The sequence below is a fragment of the Apis dorsata genome, unplaced genomic scaffold (assembly GCF_000469605.1).
Source record: "Apis dorsata unplaced genomic scaffold, Apis dorsata 1.3 scaffold_135, whole genome shotgun sequence".
In the NCBI taxonomy this organism is placed as follows: domain Eukaryota; kingdom Metazoa; phylum Arthropoda; class Insecta; order Hymenoptera; family Apidae; genus Apis; species Apis dorsata.
Genome location: NW_006263427.1, coordinates 396,564 through 415,393, shown reverse-complemented (window position 1 = coordinate 415,393; position 18,830 = coordinate 396,564). Strand labels below are relative to the sequence as shown.

Here is an 18,830-nt window from a genome sequence, read left to right as displayed (position 1 = left end):
CGATGCTCTTCTTCGAACGGAACCCCGTCGTTCCGCCGTCGAATAATGGCTGGTAAAGGAAGAGGAAACTCGTTGTCCCGCGCAAATTTATCGCGAAGCGCCGATTTATATACACACCGCCTCCGGATGATCTTTGCGAAACGAAGGAACGAGGCAACATATTCCTCGTCGTCGAGAACGGTGGGTCGTGTTATTGCGGCTCCTTCCATTGTGCGGGAAACGACTTGGTCGGGTTGAGGGTTTCGAGTTGGAAAAGTTGAAAATGGAATTGGTGGTGAGGTAAAGCGGCGATTAGATCGATCGTGATTATTTGGGGAGAAGAAAGATTGGATTTTTTAATGAAAATGATATTCGATGAGGGAGAGAGAGAGAGAAACGTGAAGTTTCTTGTGCAAAGAGAAAAATCAGCATGGAGCAACGTTTCATTAGCTGTCACGCGAATGGATCATTAGAGACACGGGAAATGGTATTTTTCCAACAGCTGTAATTGAGTTGTAATATTTCACGGGTAAAAATCAGAAGGGAGAAATCGTTTAATAACAAAAGAAAAAAAAAGATCTCGATTCACTTAATTTACTGAATATTATTCGAACGATCAAGATTTCTCGAGGAAAGATTTTTCGACAAAACATACGTTTTAAAGAGAGAACACGAGAATTGTCTGAAATATCGCGAATAACGTCGTTTTTTTTTTTTGTTTTTTTTTTAAATTCTCGAAGAAAGCGTCCGAGAAAGCGTCTCTCTGAATACATTGCGAGATTATACAAGTGATGCAGCTCGGGAGAATGCAGGATCAATGGAAGGAAATGTCGAGAATAGAAGAGAAATGAGAATTTACCTTGAGTGTATCCTGCAAGTTTTGTACTCTACAGTGCATGTATACTTGAGCACCGAGTTGCACGGTAATGTTGCTCTCTGGATCTTCGAAAAAGGGCCTCGGTTCTGGAGTGCCGCCCGTTTCTGTAGCGAAACTTTCCACCTCGTATACCTGTATTTAGATCAAAAGAGAAACAAACGTGATAGAAAATATCAGGCCACTTCTGTCTTTTCTTTGCGCATAGAGGAACGTGCGTTTATAATTGAAAGGCAACAATAGGAGATGAAATCTATACAGAACAAAATTATTCGAACGGAGATAAGAACTTAAGTTAAAAACTTGACACAATCTAGTGTGATGATTGAAAAAATACTTACAAATACCGACTAATTGCAATTTTTCCAAAAAAAGAAAAAGAAAAGAAAAGAAAAGGAACTTCAAAAAATTCCAGTTTCATTCCAAAGGGTGATCCCTTTCTTTCCTCTTATGTAGAGATTTTATTCTCAATGTCCAAAAAAAAAGAAAAAGAAAAGGGAGGCTGTACATATTAGTAATAACCATCTCTCTCTCTATACTCCAGTTTCAAGTTTTCAGAACTCGTTAGGAGGATTAATAATAAACGGGATAGAGAAATCCTTGATAAAATGCAACAAGAGGGATATCGTTTGAAAATAAGGTTATTAAATTCGCGGGAAGATCACTTGAACGCTTTGTAACTTAAAAGTTACGTAAATATTTGAGAAGGTCTTATAACCGTTTCGCCGTCGACACAAAAGGGATCACCCCCCTCCCCATTGTCTGTAGCAAAGCAGCGGCGAAAAGTATGTCCTGCCGCACCCTTTTTGAAAAGACATTTTCAACTGCTCATTCCAATTATACAGCCGACTTACCTCGGTAAAAGGCGAACTGAGCTCATGCCAGAACGACCTAGGCAGGTTTTCCAGTCCAGGAAACGGCTTAGCACCTGAAACAATTTAGAAACCAGATTACACGTCTCTCCCCCGTCTAAGCTTTATTACAGAGAGATACAACGATATAATTAAACTTGCCCGCAAATTTACCGCCCCCTATCCTCCCCCTCCCCTTTCCCCCTTCCCTTAACAACGTCTACTCGGTTGCAATAAATGAACGACACTCTTAATTATTCGAACGAGGCCGCGCAGTTTGATTAAATCGGCACGGGTCCTATTATTCCGCGATAATGAGAATTAAACTAAAATCACGGGGAGAAATTCGATTTTCAGGAATTATATGTAATCCAATTCAATTATCACGCTGTTGTAAAACTGTATGATTTAATTAATAACGTAACAGGTGTCCAGTGTGTATCTAGTTGTAATTCGTGAAAGTGTTCGAATTTTAATCTAGGGAATCGTGATAATTTTAATTTTAATGGAAGTTTGCGTGTATAGGTATTTTTTTTTGTTTTTTTTTAGAATTGTGGAATTTTTGTAGGTGATAGAGAAAGAGGGAAAAAGAGAAAGCATTAAAATTTCAATATTTTATGTAATTTCTATTTCGTATCATTACTTTATATTTAAAAAAAGAAAATGGAGAATTTTAGAAGAATAAATTTCAAGTTAACTTTCACAATGATATATCATTGATAGAAAAATAATCTCGATATCTCGTGTTTTATATTAATTGGAACGATATATCCAAAAATTAAATGCAACGTGCTTATTTTTATTATTGACAATTTTGTTTTTCAGCGAATGTTGAAATAGTTATTGTGTAAATAAGGATATCAAATGCGTAGATATATTTATTTTAGAATTTTTTATTTAGATCTAACGCGTTTCTATTAAAAAAAAAAATATCTATTTCCTTTATTCGTAAATATAACGAAAAAACAAACAAGTATAGCGTTTATCTGAAAAAATATTTTTGATGGACGCATCGAAAAATGGTGTACATAGGGACAAGGGTTGTAAAAAATAATCGATCCGCTTTTTCTACCGGCCAATGTATAGCGAGTATTTCTGTTGTACGTCCATTTTATAGTGCGCTTCGTTAAGCTAAATCCTTTGGTTTAAGCTAAATCCTACCAGTCATCAAAAGTAAATAATTGTTTTGGAAGAAGTATCTTATTCACAGTTAACGTTAAATATAATAATTAATCTAACTTAGTGAATTTTGACGATAAAACTTCGATCCCTTTCCTTAAAACTTTATTTCATCTCTGAGACAAGATTCTAGAAAAGATAATTAACTTATTCTTATTGCAAAAACGCATTGCAATAAGAAAATAAAAAACGTTTAAGATACATTAGATTTCATCTTTTCACAAAAATGAATAAAAGAATAAAATCAAACTCTCTTCGAAAAATCATTCGTAATCAAAATTACGAAAATCAAAGTACTATGATCGTTTTCATAGCAACTTTTTCAAATTTTGATCATAAAAATGTACACGATCTGTGTAAAGAAATAAATTCATGGAAAATAAAAATTTTCAACATCATTTCTTCGATTATCACTTATCTTCGAAAAGTCTACGGGATCGATGCCAAAAATTCTTGCTCCGATCCCATTTTGAGAACAAAAAGAACAGAAGAAAGAAAATGGTCCGGCTGTAAAGACAAAAAGGGAACGAGTTTCCGAGAAAACCGGCCACGTCGTTAGTGTAATAGACACGGAAAATCGAATTACTATGGAAACAATCGCGAAGTTGGGGGAACGAGTGTGCTGCAGTGGAAAAGTTTTTCACTTTCTAGAAGGGCGTAGAAGGAAACTCGTTCGCTTGTCGACGAATAGAATGGCCTTATCAGGGACGAGCACACGCGGCCGTACGCGAGTTTCCAAGACGATACACATAAATGTATTCCCCCTCTAAGGTTACATGGCACACCAGAGGGAGCAAGAGTAAACTTAGCTGAAATAAGAGATCCGGCGTGAAGAGTGTGAATAGAGGATTGGGTGCGTAATTAACGAGGGGTAAAATTTTGAATGAGATCATTTCTTGTCTTCAATGGAACACGTTGAAGCCGAGGGATCGAATGAAATTTGCAATTAATTAGTGGAACAATTAGTGATTTTTTTCTTGTTCTCGTTGAAGAAGTTTTATTTCGAGTGTAAATTTATTTCTTTGGAAGCAGAGAAAGGTTGAACAGCGATATTTATTCTCCGCTTGAAAAAGATAAAATTCTGAATACAAGTAGTTTTTAATGTTAATTCTTTCTATTCTGATAAGACATGTAAAATAAGTCTCGTTGAATATTTTCATGTCGTTTTTATAATACGTCTGATTGTTGATAAGATGTTAATATATTCGCAGGCTTTCTTTTAGGAAGATTTAATTCTAAAGGGAAACAAACGAATACAAAAATAAGTTGAGCCTATATAGAGCTATCTTACTTTGTATAATCAATTTGTTTTGGCTTCTAGAATCAGTCATTCAAAGATCCTACGAATATATTAATTATTTTCTGTGCTACCATTGATTAGAAAAGAATACAAAAAGTTGACCAAATTTGATCTATATTTACAGCTTAGTATTAGCTCTAAAAAAAAATAGATATAGGAATAGGAATCGAATTTTACCAAATAACTTCATTTATAAAATTTTACAATTTCGTTCAATTCCTAATTGATAAAATAATATTACAAAAAATTAAATAAATTTGCAATTTTCATTATAGAGAATCTTGCAATACTATGTAACTATGGGAAACATGTTTTGTAAGTGTGCATAGGATACTTCATGCTGACAACTTTGGGAGTACCAAAGGTACAATGTTGACAAGTACAATAAAACAGAATCTGGAACTGGCAATCCTCAAGAGTCCCAATAACAAATAGAGTTTAATTCCAAGATCGTGGAATTGAACTTCTCGCCGAGGTTACGAGCAACCTCGTATTCATAAAACGGATTTAAAGCGATGAAACGGAATTAACGATCTCGAAGTCATTAGGTGCAACAACGCTCGACTAGCCGCCATTTCAGAGTTCAATAAATCTCGGTACCAGATATATCATAAAAGAACTTTAAAAATCTATAATTGAACGTTGGAGATCGAAACTTTCTACGAAGTACTTTCTGAAAATTATAGGATTCTGAAAAATCAATATGATATCTAAAACTTCAAAAACTTGTAGTTAATTACAAGTATTTTCAATTTATTCCATTTTTATATGCTTCGTTCAATATTTCATGGTAAATAATTATTTCTCATAAAGATATTCAAATAATAATCGATAGATATTCAAATGCAGATCTATTATGATCTCGTTCTCTAGGTATACCTAGAATATCCTAGGTATCCCTAGGTATCCCTAAGGAAAAACTAAAGCATCATAACGATACTTCGAATAAAAGTTATATCAATGAATCTAAACGAATCTAGTAATTTTTATTGTTAATGATAAAAATAATCTCTATAAGTAAAGTATTGACATTTTATATGATAAGTGAAGCGGAATGTATGAACAAAGACTCCATCATCCCTGACATGAGACTCTATCTTCGAATCATATTGTCATAACCCTCACGATCAAGGTCTTTAGTATCGACTTCCTGGGTTGTTCGTATCGCATGTTACAACCTCGTCGCCGATATCGAGCTTCATTACATAGGGGTCATCTGTGTCGTGTTTCACCAGCTGGGATTCTCGATATCGGGTTTCATGACTATCAAAGTGTCTATATAAGTGAAAACTGATATGGAACAATTGGATGCTGTAGTAACGATCATTTGTATCACGTTTATCTAAAACAGTTCATCATTTCTTTTTTTGGAAAGGAAGGAGGTAAAAATTTTATCACGTCCGTCTATAATAATTATTTTGAATGCGAAAAACTTCAAAAATCGACGAATTAACGACAGGTTCTTAAACAAGTTTTCTGATCCAATCTATCTTAAAACTTTTTAATGCGTGTTTTTAAAGAAGTTCAACCCGTACTTGGTTAATTAAGATGAAAGTTTCGCGTTATCATCATCAATTTATGAACCATTACCTCGATAAAACGTAGAAGAAAGTATTTTTGCAAGGATAATTTCAAAATATTAATTCCAAAATAAAATAAACAATATCAACTTGTCGAAAATTTTTTTCTCCTTGCTTGTGACAAGATTTAATTTAAATTAAATAATTCGATCAGTCCAGATCTATCCCTTGAATGCTTTACGAAGAATAACTGAAAACTACAATGTCTCTTAAATGCTGTAAACCTAATCAAAACGTAAGTTAAACTCTTAAAAATATCAGATAAAGAATTGAATCGTTTATAGCTTGAAAAATAAACTTCAACGAACGTTTTCTCAGTTTAATTTCAGTTTCAAAAAACGTTTTTTAAATTTTTGTATTTATCTCACTTAAACATTTTCTACAATTACCACTTTTCCTACTATTCAACGTAATGAATGCTATGACGGTTGCATACGTAATAGACGTTAGTTTACCTACTTCCCCGTGTTTCTGCCATTTATATAATCACCATTCGTTTAAACTAATACTCATACTTGCTCATTTCTACTATTCTACTAACAACTATTCTACTAATTTTGTACATTTTAAACGAGCAAACTCATACGTCTTGACAATTAAAATTTTAGAAACACCTCAGCCTCCAAAATCTCCGACCAAACCTTTTTCAACAAAACGATGTCTTCCACAATGTCTTCCACGACAAATATTCCATTCAATTTTTGCTATATTACATGGAGGACGAAGACGCGATCGATCACATCGAACGACACGATAATTACACGTTTAATCGTTCTTTCGTCGGTATTCAATTTCGCCTGGACGAAATGCAGGGATGCTCGTTAATTTGATCGCCTTCGGCTCGCAGCTGCGTGCTTCTAGCATCGTTTCACCTCCAATGAGCGCGTGTGTCGGAGCATATATCGACAATTCTTGCATAATTCGCGTGCCCATTCGCCACGAACGAAATTGAAACACGTGCGTGCTTCATTTCTATCGAGCACAAAACTCGTCCGATTGTTAATTCATCATCCACTTTTTAATGCATGGATACCTTTGATATTCCAAGCTTGGATTAAATTGAGAAAGAAAACGTTATACGTTACGTTTGTTGATTGTTTAGAAAATGAAAGAAATATTCTCGAAAACTTCTCGAAAGAAATTTTTAATAAACGTAATTCATTTCAATTTGAAAATTTTTTTTAATAGAAAGATAAAAAAATTCTCAAGTACATAGTTATAATATAGAAGGAGTAGTTGATATTAAGGCACAAGGATTAATTCTTGGAAAAATTGAGAATAGTCATAATAATCGATTTATAAGGAAAAAGTAGTTATACGTATATAATAACTACTTTGGCAAAGAAGTATCGTAAAATATTAAATCTGAACATCTAAACATAGGTAACTTTCATAACGTAAAAGTAATTTGAAGTTGTAAAACCTTTTCCCAGGGGTGCACTGAGATTGAGGCTACGGTAGCTTCTAAACTCTATACAAAACACTTTGTACCATAAACTTTACGCGAAAATCGTTAAAGGAAAAAACGTTGCCTCTAAAAATCGAAAAACTTCGAGCAACATTGAAAACTTGCAAGCTGCTACCTATGCTATATTGTTGCTCTGCGCTAAGCCGTTAAAACTTCCAATCATTTTAACAATATATATAAAACAAATAAAAATACGATATTTTTTGCACACCACTGATAATCTATGATAACTCGAGGATAAAATTTTTATTGAACGGATAAAAATATTTTTCATACGCGGGGTAGTAATATTCTGTGATTTTGAGGTACGCGAGATTTGATACTTTGGTTCGATATTTTTGCTATTTTTTTTTTTCTTTTTTTTTTTTTTTACGCTAGAATAATCGAGAAAAAATGTGTCCTCGTAAAAAATTTGAATAAAATGAATTTTCAGGAAAATTAGTTCGCGTTCATTGACCCCATATTTCTCGAATCGAAATTAAAATGATCTTGAATTTTTATCAAAAAAAGTTAACTTTTTAACACTGAAATTTATAGACGATAGAAAACTATTATTTCTTTCCTTCGAAAATTGGAAGTGCTAAAAAATTATGAAGAGAAACAAATCGTACGTATCATTTCCTGAACTATTCTTGAAAGTTGTTAAGATCAATGAATGTTTAAATTGGAAGCATACCCTGTTACAATAAAAGAAGAATAACGAACTAACTCTATGATCTTTATAGGAAATTAAAAAAATTAAAACTCGAGGTAATCGAAATTCCGCTATAATCTCATTGTACGCCAGTTAAAAGTTCGTTCAGGAAGATAATCTCAGGGCGTTAAATCGGTCTTCCTCCCCGTGGAGGAAATGAAAGGAACCGGTATTCGTGTTCCAAGTTCTTCCGGAAGAACGGCTCGTCGCCGTTTCAACCGAATTCGATGGAAAGATATTGCGTTCCCTTGCGGTCTTTCGAATTCCACTTTCCTTACTTTATTTCCCACGGTTGGGCCGTGCCTCTCCCGCCCGCCATCGCGGCCCTTTATAACCTACGAGATTGTTCAGTTTCTCCGGTTTCAACTCAAAAGGAGAAGGCTAACACGAACAGGCTTTATTACTTTTTCCGGCTTCTCAATGGCGCGTAACTCGATGAGAACTACGAGAGAGAAAAAAAAAAAAAAGTAATCCCTCGCTTGTCATAATTTTAATAGCTCGTTCCCTTTGGACAGATTTAGACTTTTTGACAATTTGTTCTGAATTTAATTTTAATTCTGCAAAATGCTTCTTCTATTTTCCTGAGCCTAGAAAAATTGTTAGTCTCTTATCTTGGATAGAAAGTTTGTAGACTCGTATTCTTATTTATATATGTAAATATTAAGATATTAATACAATTGTGGAAGAGTTTAGAGAGACTGATAATAAACACAGAAGTTTGTATACAAAAATATCGAGGTTTATTTATTAAGTTGTAAATATGTTCATTGAATGAGGCGAGGAAAGGAGAAGACAGAGAGAGACGGAGATAGAGTGAGACAGCTCTATCAGCTAATCATACTGGTGTCTTCCTCTGTCGTCAAAACGAATTTCCATTGCTCACGACCAATAAGCTAATAATAAATAAACCTCGAACGACATTTTTATACTTGTATTAACTTTTATATTTGTTTCAGACTCTAGAATCAATTAAAAGCATCCTACAGACATATTTTCAAAATGGATTTATTAGAATCTTCAATATTCTATCCATGTTCAATCAAAACTCTCTTCCCCGTTCGACGAGCAATAGAAATTATAAACCTACGAATTCTCGATTACCAGGATCATCTTGATCCCTCTCCAAAAAAAGGTCCAACCGTGTCTCATTTTCTCCCAATTTTCAACCCTCTTTTACAAGATTCAGATAACTTCCCTTTAAATTCTCGATTCCACCGGACGCTTCCTCGCGTTTCTAACGATTTTTCGAAGAACGACAGGATAATCCTGGAGAAATTTATCAGCTCGAACCGAGAGAGAGGTGAGGAGAGAAGAGGATCCTTTCTGGCAGGACCAATCTCGGAAGGTGAATTCACCGCCACTCCCGGGGAGAAGGAACGAAAAGACTTCTAATATCTGCTGGAAAGACGGAGCACATAATCTTCCCGAAAGGATAAACCCGGTTACCGGTCAGGATTTCGAATACGTCCAGGGAATGTCGTCCACGGGATTACTGGACGGGGTCCGCATCGAGCGATACAAAGGAAATTGTTTGCGAACACATCAACTTGAGGCCAACTTGAACGTTTTAAATTGCTTCGATAATGCAATCCAGCCGATAATCTTTTCGAATATGATGGAATATATTGGACTAAATGAACAATGAACGGGAGTTTAATAATAAGTGTACGTGGTCCAATCATTATTATAATTATTATTATTATTATAATATTATCGAATTGTTAATTTACAGAGATGATAAGGAGTTTGTATTTTATTAAGTAACGAGGAGGATAGAGAAGAAAGTTTGATTCGCTTGTTGTCTAATTTACATTGTGTCCTATTTGTATATTAAATATACAATTGTATAAAATAATATATATTTAATACAATCTAAAAATCGATGGAATATTAAATATCCGTGTTGGAAAGAAATATTGGTAAATATTGACGGAATGAAATGGGGTATTAATAAATGTCTGTGAATGTAATATTGACAAATGTGTGTGTAAAATGAAATGTTGGTAAACCGATATATTAGTCGATGTTGGTCAAATATTAAAATGGACTTTTGGACTATTGGGTTGAATATTATGTGTTTATACTGTATTCGATATAATTTCAGTGGACATACCATATATGTATGTATGCATGTACGTATTTGAACTGTATCTATCAATATTTCATAATTTTAGAAGAAAGCGTAATTATATTTTTAATTTATTTAAATCATCTTATCGTTACTAGATATGTTATTCTTTTAAAAATAAAAAAGATAAAAAATTATTAAATTGTACAAATATTTTAATAATTTAACATGCCTATTGTATGATGATTGTTTCATCGATAACTGGAACAAGAACATTTGCATGGGTTAAATAAACTTTGAATAAACACATTAATGAGCAAAATAATTTTTAATGCAGAAAATTAAAATTTCAAATAAAATATCGTACAAGAATTTCATTTTATTCCATGGATATTTTAGAAATTGAATTTAGAATTCTTTTTTTGATAGATTATACGACAAATTTATTAAAAATATGCATTTTATAATAAAAAAAAAGTATAAGGAAAAGAGAATTTCGTTCCTTTTATAAGATAGACAATCTTTTCGAAAATTCGAGTTAAAAAATGCAAATTTCTCGATGAAGAAAGAAAACTTGTAATGTATTATTTATCTCTAGACAAGCTTTTACAAAATTTATATAATTTATACGCCTTCTCTTTTTGATAAATTATAAAAGAAACTATCCTGCAGTGTTTTTTTGAAACCTTTCATGCACAAGAAACAAATTACCTTTGCCGTCCTATTATTTTCGATCCTATTCAATCTACCAAAAATTCAATAGCATCAAATCAAATCAAATAAATCACGTTTTCAACAAACAAAAAAACAATAAAACTCAATTACTCGAAATCTAAAATAAATCCTCGATACAATTTATATATTATCCATCATCAAATTTCAATGATAATAAATACATTAAATATTACATCCTGAAATACTCAATTTTAATGGTACGTTCTTCGTTAAATTCATACTTTTTTCTTAAATCTACCTTATATTTTACGTAAAATAGACTAACAAATTATTTTTTACCGTAGAAAGAAATCGCAACTCGAAAACACTTTATATCATCACACCGTTGAGAATGTAAGAGCATGAAATGGAAAACAGCATTGAATTGAACGTGACTTGTCCCTCGGTACGACGTCGAATTTATGGATCCTGTCCATGGCCATAGGATTTATGGAAATCCAATGCCTTAATTGGAAAATTATAGGACAATGTCTGGGAGTCGAGCATTCGGCCCGCAACCCGTTACTCAACGAATATAATCATCCCCTCACCGATATCCGACTTTCACAACCGATATTTCCTGTCTCCAGAAGGGTGGACAACCCTCGGACTGGGCCAACATTGTTCGCCAAGGGACGAATCGGGGATTTAACGAAATTATTGTCACCTGCCGCTGAAAGGCGATTGATCTTTAAATGGCGACTCGAAAGTAGCTGGTATTAATTTTCATCTCTTTCGTTTTTTTTTATTTTTACCGCGCGAAAAATATTATACGTTATTCTGGAAAATATTATAACTGTTCTGTATTTCTTTTTTTTTTTTTGTGCGTTTCTGGGAATACAATTCTTTCTGGGAATTTTCTTCACAATTGGATAATTGAATTCTTCTAAAAATAATTTAAAATTTTGATATCGCATCGTTATAAAATTATATTTAGAAAGAAAAGAATTGTTGATTTAAATCTTCAAATAAATAATTGGAAGTAATTCAAAATTGGAAGTAAATTAAAAATAATTCATGCATATAAGAAATATGAAATAATGTTTGAATTAATTTAACAAAAACACGCACTTTTATTTTTGAATTTTATTTTAAAAGTTTTCCTTAAAAAAGAAAAAGTGACATCTGCTTTTACATCCGCTTTAATAAATTTATATGCTTTGACGTGCTGATGTTTAAGCAAAATGTAAAGCTGATTCTGTCAGCTGTCGTAAGCGTTCCAATATTAAATTATTTTACGTTCAGTTTTAGTGGATTAAATGAAAAATATTTCGATTCAAGGATGAAATGAAGCATGTAATGTAAAACGAAAAAAAAAAAAAAGAAGAATATATAGAATCTTGTACAAAAATAAATTAATTACTTTGTACAAAAATCTTGATATTTCTGATGTACATGCTTGAAAAAAAAATTATTAAAACAGGTGAGGAAATTGAATAAAAGGCTTTAAACCGCGCAGAGCAGTTAACAGCTCGAAATTTGCATTTACTTACCTAATGAGGTGGCGGCACACAAAACGTGTAGCTGGTGAACCAAAATGGAGGCCACCACGGCCGAAAGACGACTCAACATCGTAGTCGATTCTCAACTCATTTCTGTTTCCAAAGTTGAGACGTGGCGCCTCTGTTCTCCTTCTGATCTGAAATTTTGAACACGGCATAATTTTACTTAGTCCCAGTTTCCAAAATATCCATGTAGAAATTTCCAATTGTAATAAGTACAACGATATAATAATAAGTAATAATAAGTAAAATTTAATCGTATTTAACATGGAATTATCGTTTCGTTGCACTTTGAATACACAAAGCATAATTCCGCTTGTCATAATTTTGAAATAATGCATTAAAATTTTACATATACGATTAATATTATCGATTTGTAATTACGTATCGAGGAAAAATTTCCATGTTATTGAAAATACACGAATTTATCATGGAAATGTATGTACCGTGGATTCTTGGATGATGAAGTCTAATTATTTGTTTCAAGAAATTGAAATAATTAAATCATTTATACGATTAATATGCAATTCGCGCATAACATCATTTAATATTTGTAATAAACGAAATCTTCCAAATAAGAAATCTCGTGACAATTTCACAACATCGCCATTACTGCAATATTATCTCTTTTCTTAACAAAGAGATAGCTAATTTTTCTTCGATATATTTATTATCACACAAGAAACTGTATAAAAATAATCGAAATACCTGCAACTTAAATATTCTTATCAACAATCAAGGAAACGAAATTATTAAATAATTGAAGAAAAATGGAACTAATTCATAAATTGTTATCTTGCATGACAGCTATAATATTTAACAAATAGGTTGAAATGTAATGACAATCAGGATTGATCAACAACGTCAACGAATTGACGTGTACAATTGAATCTTATCGCTCGATAATTAAAGATAAAGCACGTAACAAGACGAATGCGGCCGTTAATTATACTCAGCTTCCCCACTGCACGATGTCAAACGATCCCGGCAAGCCCACCGAAATCCCCCTGGACTTGGAAATAACACCTCCGGTTGCCCGGGGCTGACCCAATCGGGGTTCACGAGACACAAAGCCTCCCTAGACAGAGATCAATGCGTTACTCGGCCGATCCACGTGTGTGTATGTGTGTGTGTGTATATGTGTTCGTGTCGCAGAAAAAAGATCGACCCTTTTTTGGGGATGGAGGGAGCCGGATTAACAGTTTTGCACACCGCTGCGCTCTCTGGCAACCCTCATTTCTTCGCAAATATCGTCTTAATGAATTTCTAACGAGCTCCTCTCCTTTTGGAAATTCATATTTCAAATGAATTATGTATATGGAGAGGGGGAAAAAAATTTTCGTGTTGATAAAGAGGTGTTATATCATATAGAGCGGTGGTTCGTAATTTTTTAGAGGTTTTTAGAGAATTTTTATCGAGCTCTATTTCCCTTTGGAAATTCATACTTCAAGTGAATCAACGTATAAAGAGAAGAGGAAATAGAAAATGTTGATAGAGGCCAGTTTTTAAGTTTCGAATTTTTTTTAGAAGTTGTTGAAAGTTTTATCGAGCTATTTGGAAGTAAGTCTCTTATAATTATTAATTAATATACTTTTTATGAAAAATTGTGGAAATAATATAGTTTTCTTTATAATTTTGCAGAATTAACGATGCGAAAAAGTATATATATTAAGTTAAAAACCAAATCGTGATAGAAGAGGAAAATTTAGACAAAATTTTGAAATTTATATAATATTAAAATTATCGATATATTTAAATCAATAATCTTATAATCATTCACTTGTTTTAATTATTTGTTTTACCGTGAAATATTGAGTGAATGATACTGATTGCTAAATTCAAAATCACTTTTCAAAAATCACAAAGCTATCAAGTTTATATTTAAAATAGAGAATTGAAGAATAAAACCAACTATTTTAAATTCATTAAATTCCCAAAAAAAAATTTGTTAAATAAAATACAATTGAATTACTAGATAGATTTAAATAAAAACCATCGAGAATATTAATTTGTTTTAATCATTTGTTTCATAATGAAATATTGATTGAACGTTATCGAACTCAAGATTATTATTTAAACTCATAAAGCACTCTCCTAATGAATCTAAAAACGTATCGACAAATAAAAACAAATACTTTGATTCCACCAAATCCCCAGAAGCAAACAATACAAATTAAACAAACAATTCAAGCAACTCGATGGAAAATAGAGAGACGTTAAAACGTTTAAAAAAAAGAAAAAACGTGTGATCCGATGATAAAGCATTCCAATAGATTAATTCGCCCAATCATTTCCAAAGAATTCGTAAAAACAGGCAGACAAAAGGATTTCCCTCCTCGAATGACGTATCCAAAGGCCTCGGTAAATCAGACGTGGTGGCTCCAAGTCAAATAGAAGATTGTCACCGCGAAATTTCGTGTGATTCAATTTGTGACCAAAACGTTCAAACGTTCGTCCCTTCCTTCCCAAGTTTACACCCTAATGAATCCATCGACAACTCTTGAACTTCGATCGCGCAGCTTTCCAACCCTTCCCTTCCCTTTTTGTACGTGTCGTCACTCATCGTTTCGTGCCGTGACGTACAATTCCAAACGCGTAAAAAGAACCTTTTGTAGCCGGGTGTTCGACAACTGGAAAGGGTACGAAACAATTTCTTTCTCTCGATTCCTCGTGAGAAGCAATCGTAAGAGTTGTCGTAACTTGGAAATAATTTCGACGTCTCGTGCAGGTGATACAAGTGGCGACGCAAGTGGGGAGGATGCGAAAAAGTTTCGAATCGATTTGTGTCTAACGAGATCTGGATTATTTTGGAGGAAATTGGAGAAAGAAAAGTGAGAATAGATATCATAGGTAATATTGGCACGAAGATATAGGGATCTATTTATAGATCCTTTTTATTTATTCTTAGAATATTTATTCTTCTCGTAAATATTTAACAATTCGTCACGAATGAAATTTTTGCAATTGTACAGGCTGTTAATAATCCCCCCAGGGGCTGCAGTCGTTGTTTGACTGCAGTACGGGTTTAGCGCACCCGGGGTACCCGAGCTCTAGCTTACCATAAGCCTATCGTGATGTTTCGCAGGCGAGGATGACAACTTCTCTAAAAAAAATCCTTATAAACAAATTCGTGGAATACGAATTACGAAGAATTGATTCTAGAGATCAAAACAAACAAGCTGATAACACTACTATCTCGCTTTGTTTCTAAAAACAAATTTCAATCGTAATTTAATAAATAAATCTCGACTGATATATTTTTGTACACCATCTTTCGTGTTTACTCTCCAAACGTTGCACGTATCAACTCTCTGTATATCTCTATATTAACTTCTAAGGCGTTAAATATTCACAATGGGGAGTTTTCAATTTCAATTCTTATTTATCTTTCTGATTACTTGAGAATTCGTTCGATAATTATGAATAATAAATATAAAGTTTAATCAAGACCGCGAAAGGGGGAAACTATTTTACAAAAGGAACAAGAGAACAATACCTTATCACGAATAATTCCAGTTATAAATTCCTTCGCGGCAATAATTACAGAGCAATGAATTTTTCTTAATTTCCTCCTCGTTGCAATGCAACTTGTTCCTCGTTAATTTGCCGCGCACAGGCGCAAACCTTTGCGTGCGAATTACGCAACTGCGTTATTGCACGATTTCACGAGTAACGAGAAACGAATAAAGGGAAGTGGAAAAAAAAAGCCAGGTACAAGTAAACGAATCCAGTCGCACAATTACGAATTGTCCCCTCACGGTGGATTACACCCACGTTACTTTCGATCGTGGACGAGAGAAACAAAGAACGCGCGAAAGTCCAACACGCGAATGTAATCTGTTCATGAGCGAAGAAGAATTCGTTTTCGTTACGAGCACGCGATCTAGCTTTTTTAACCTGGGCGAATTAATCGACAAGATCGTGGCGAAAAGAGATTAACGTTATCTTACTGGTGGAGCTATATAAGTAAAGGTATTTTCTCTTCCTTCTCTTTGGTGTGGCAAATGATTTTATACTTTCGTATCGTTTGATTTTTAGAAAATGAAGAATTCATTTATAACTCAGGATTTATCATTTATTATTATTACTATTATTAATATTAAGGTTTTTTTGTTAAAACAGAAGAGGTTTGAATATATTAGTGTGCAAATTATAATTACTTGCATATTGAAAATCGTCAAAAATCGACATTTGCAAGTACGGTGGCGCTCTCTGTAGTGTCTACAATCTGAACCAAATGGAGATACTTAGTCTGGAAATGTGAATTTCGCGAATTCAACTTGAAAGAGAGGAAATGTGAATAAATATAAAGTTTCTCAAATTTTGTTTAATAGTTTGTTTTACACTTGAAGTTCAATTTCAAGAATTTATAACATAATGAATTAGCAAGAGACACTAAAGTGAGCTATTATATTATTAAAAAGAGCCGTTAATGCAAATAATTTTATAAAAAATAATAATTCGATTTGTAAAAATTTTGTGTTTCGTGAGAGATATTAAACGATTTGTAAAATCGTAATCTCAAATCGTGAAATGAAAAAATATAATTTCCAGTAACAAAATAGATTAGCAATTCAAAAGCAATTATTATTAATGCATTATGTTACTATCCATGTTTCGCTTGCTAAATCTCAACGTCAGATTATTTCGATATAAAATTTCTACCGCGTTGCACAACTTATCTTCCATATTGCATTACTGATAATCCATCATTCGTGATAATACAAGCTTACAACATACGCACGATTACCACGGTGCACAGCTTACACGTTACAAAGCGGTGCAATCAACACGCTATGCATTCTAAGTTGGAGACAAGGATTTATTATATTTCCAGCACGATAATTCTACAATTATTCGTTTAAAAAACTTTATTATGTCATTACACAAATTACTCTATTATTCATCTGGTAGAAAAACGAAAAAACTGTGTTAAAAGAAACATAATTTGCATGCAGTGGATTAATCCAATTTAACCCTATATTTTTTGTATAATTTAATTATTTCTTTCACGCTCGATAGTGTAGATGATATAATACTTTGGTTGGATTAATTTTTAAGTAACGTAAGTTTGTTTGTTTTTATCTTTATAAGAATATTTTATAAAAATATTGAAGAAAAAAAATATTTTCATCATAAATAATCGATGGCAAAGAAGAATTTTTCTTTTGATCTAAAAAATTTTTATCTTGAAAGGATTATTGATAAATTTTTCAGGGCAAAATATAAGATAAAAATTTTAAAAATTTGGCAAGATCAATAAAAGTATTCTTTTTAAATTTGGTAAAGATATTAAAACGAAATTCGATGCGAAATGAGAGCGAATGTAAATTCAAAAGGAAGAAAAAACATTAATGAAAATCCTCATAAAAATACTCGTTGTTGTTGCGTATCATATTTTGCAACGATTCACATTTTAAAAAACATACATTGTAAAATTTATTACGCGCATTATTATTGACACGTGAAATTTTCTATCTTTAAACATATCACGTACAAGAATTATATTATTTTTAATTATAATCCATTAACTTTTTATCGTATCATCTTATTTTAAATTCTAATTAATTAAAACAACGGAATGATTTTTCAACGGTGCCAATACCATTGTTAAAAAAAAAAATCTAGATCATTAATTTCTTCCAATTTCTCGAACAATGATTACTACTATGATTCGACAACCGCCATTAATAAAGCCAATTATGATCATCAAAATGTCATCAACCATCCGAGCCTACCTAACGAATATTGATTTCAATCTGGCTGTTTGATTGTACATTCTCATTATTCCCGGCACAACAAACAACATTACCACCTCTGACGCTTTACCTTTCCAACCAAACACGTTCAACGATCAACTGGATGAAAATAATTTACAAACAGAACGATATTAATAATCAACAATTATTTCCAATTCACGAATAATGATCGTGATCTATTTTATCAATCGTGGTTGCACGATACAACGATGAGGGACTTATGTGAAATTTAATAATCGGAAGGCAAGAGGGCCAGGCAATACGTCGTCAAAGTGCAAGCCCGTGCAAGTGGCACGATTCAGTTATTCGGCGTTTCACGAGAAACACCCTAATTTCTCGTGTGCCCAATGGTTTACACGGGGGTCGGTGCCACCAATGCAATTAATAACTTCCAGCTCGAGAGCCCGCGGCTAATAGCGGTTAGTTTGTCGGGTCCACAGAGGTTTATTGAGCAAACATCGGTCGAAACTACAATTGCCTAGGACCCAGTGCCAAAATCGATCGATCTGCCAGACGCCACCGTGAGACAATCGCGAGGAAACGTAGTTATTCGGCAGAAACTGACATTTTGTCGACTGTCACCGATGAAACTTCAAATTGTTGGACAAATTTCCATTTTGTCGTGATAAATGGATTATACGTATCAAGCGTAAGGATAAGATGGATGGAATTGAAGAAGATTCTGATTGTATTCAAAAATTATTTAATGCTCGATATTTGATGCATTTCTTTATTTCGTTTCATGACCAGTACATGTCATTGGATTTTTATCAATCAAAGACTTTTTTCTTAAAATTTTCTTTTCAATTTTTATCGTTCAATCATTGGTCAATGATGCTCTTTCTTCTGCACGATTATATAG

The 18,830-nt window shown here is 33.0% G+C and overlaps 1 protein-coding gene across 3 annotated transcripts in view; it reads right to left on the bottom strand.

The window, feature by feature from the left end:
• LOC102674166 (peroxidasin-like) overlaps nucleotides 1-18,830 on the bottom strand; it is a 290,955-nt gene that overhangs the window by 197,664 nt on the left and 74,461 nt on the right. For all 3 annotated transcript variants that reach the window (XM_006613165.2, XM_006613164.2, XM_031509284.1), the window contains exons 2-4: nucleotides 12,201-12,346; nucleotides 1,708-1,781; nucleotides 839-988 (exon numbers count right to left, since the gene is read on the bottom strand). In XM_006613165.2, coding sequence (XP_006613228.1) covers nucleotides 839-988; nucleotides 1,708-1,781; nucleotides 12,201-12,279 — 303 coding nt within the window. In that variant the 5' untranslated portion in view covers nucleotides 12,280-12,346. The remainder of the gene's footprint in view (nucleotides 1-838; nucleotides 989-1,707; nucleotides 1,782-12,200; nucleotides 12,347-18,830) is intronic.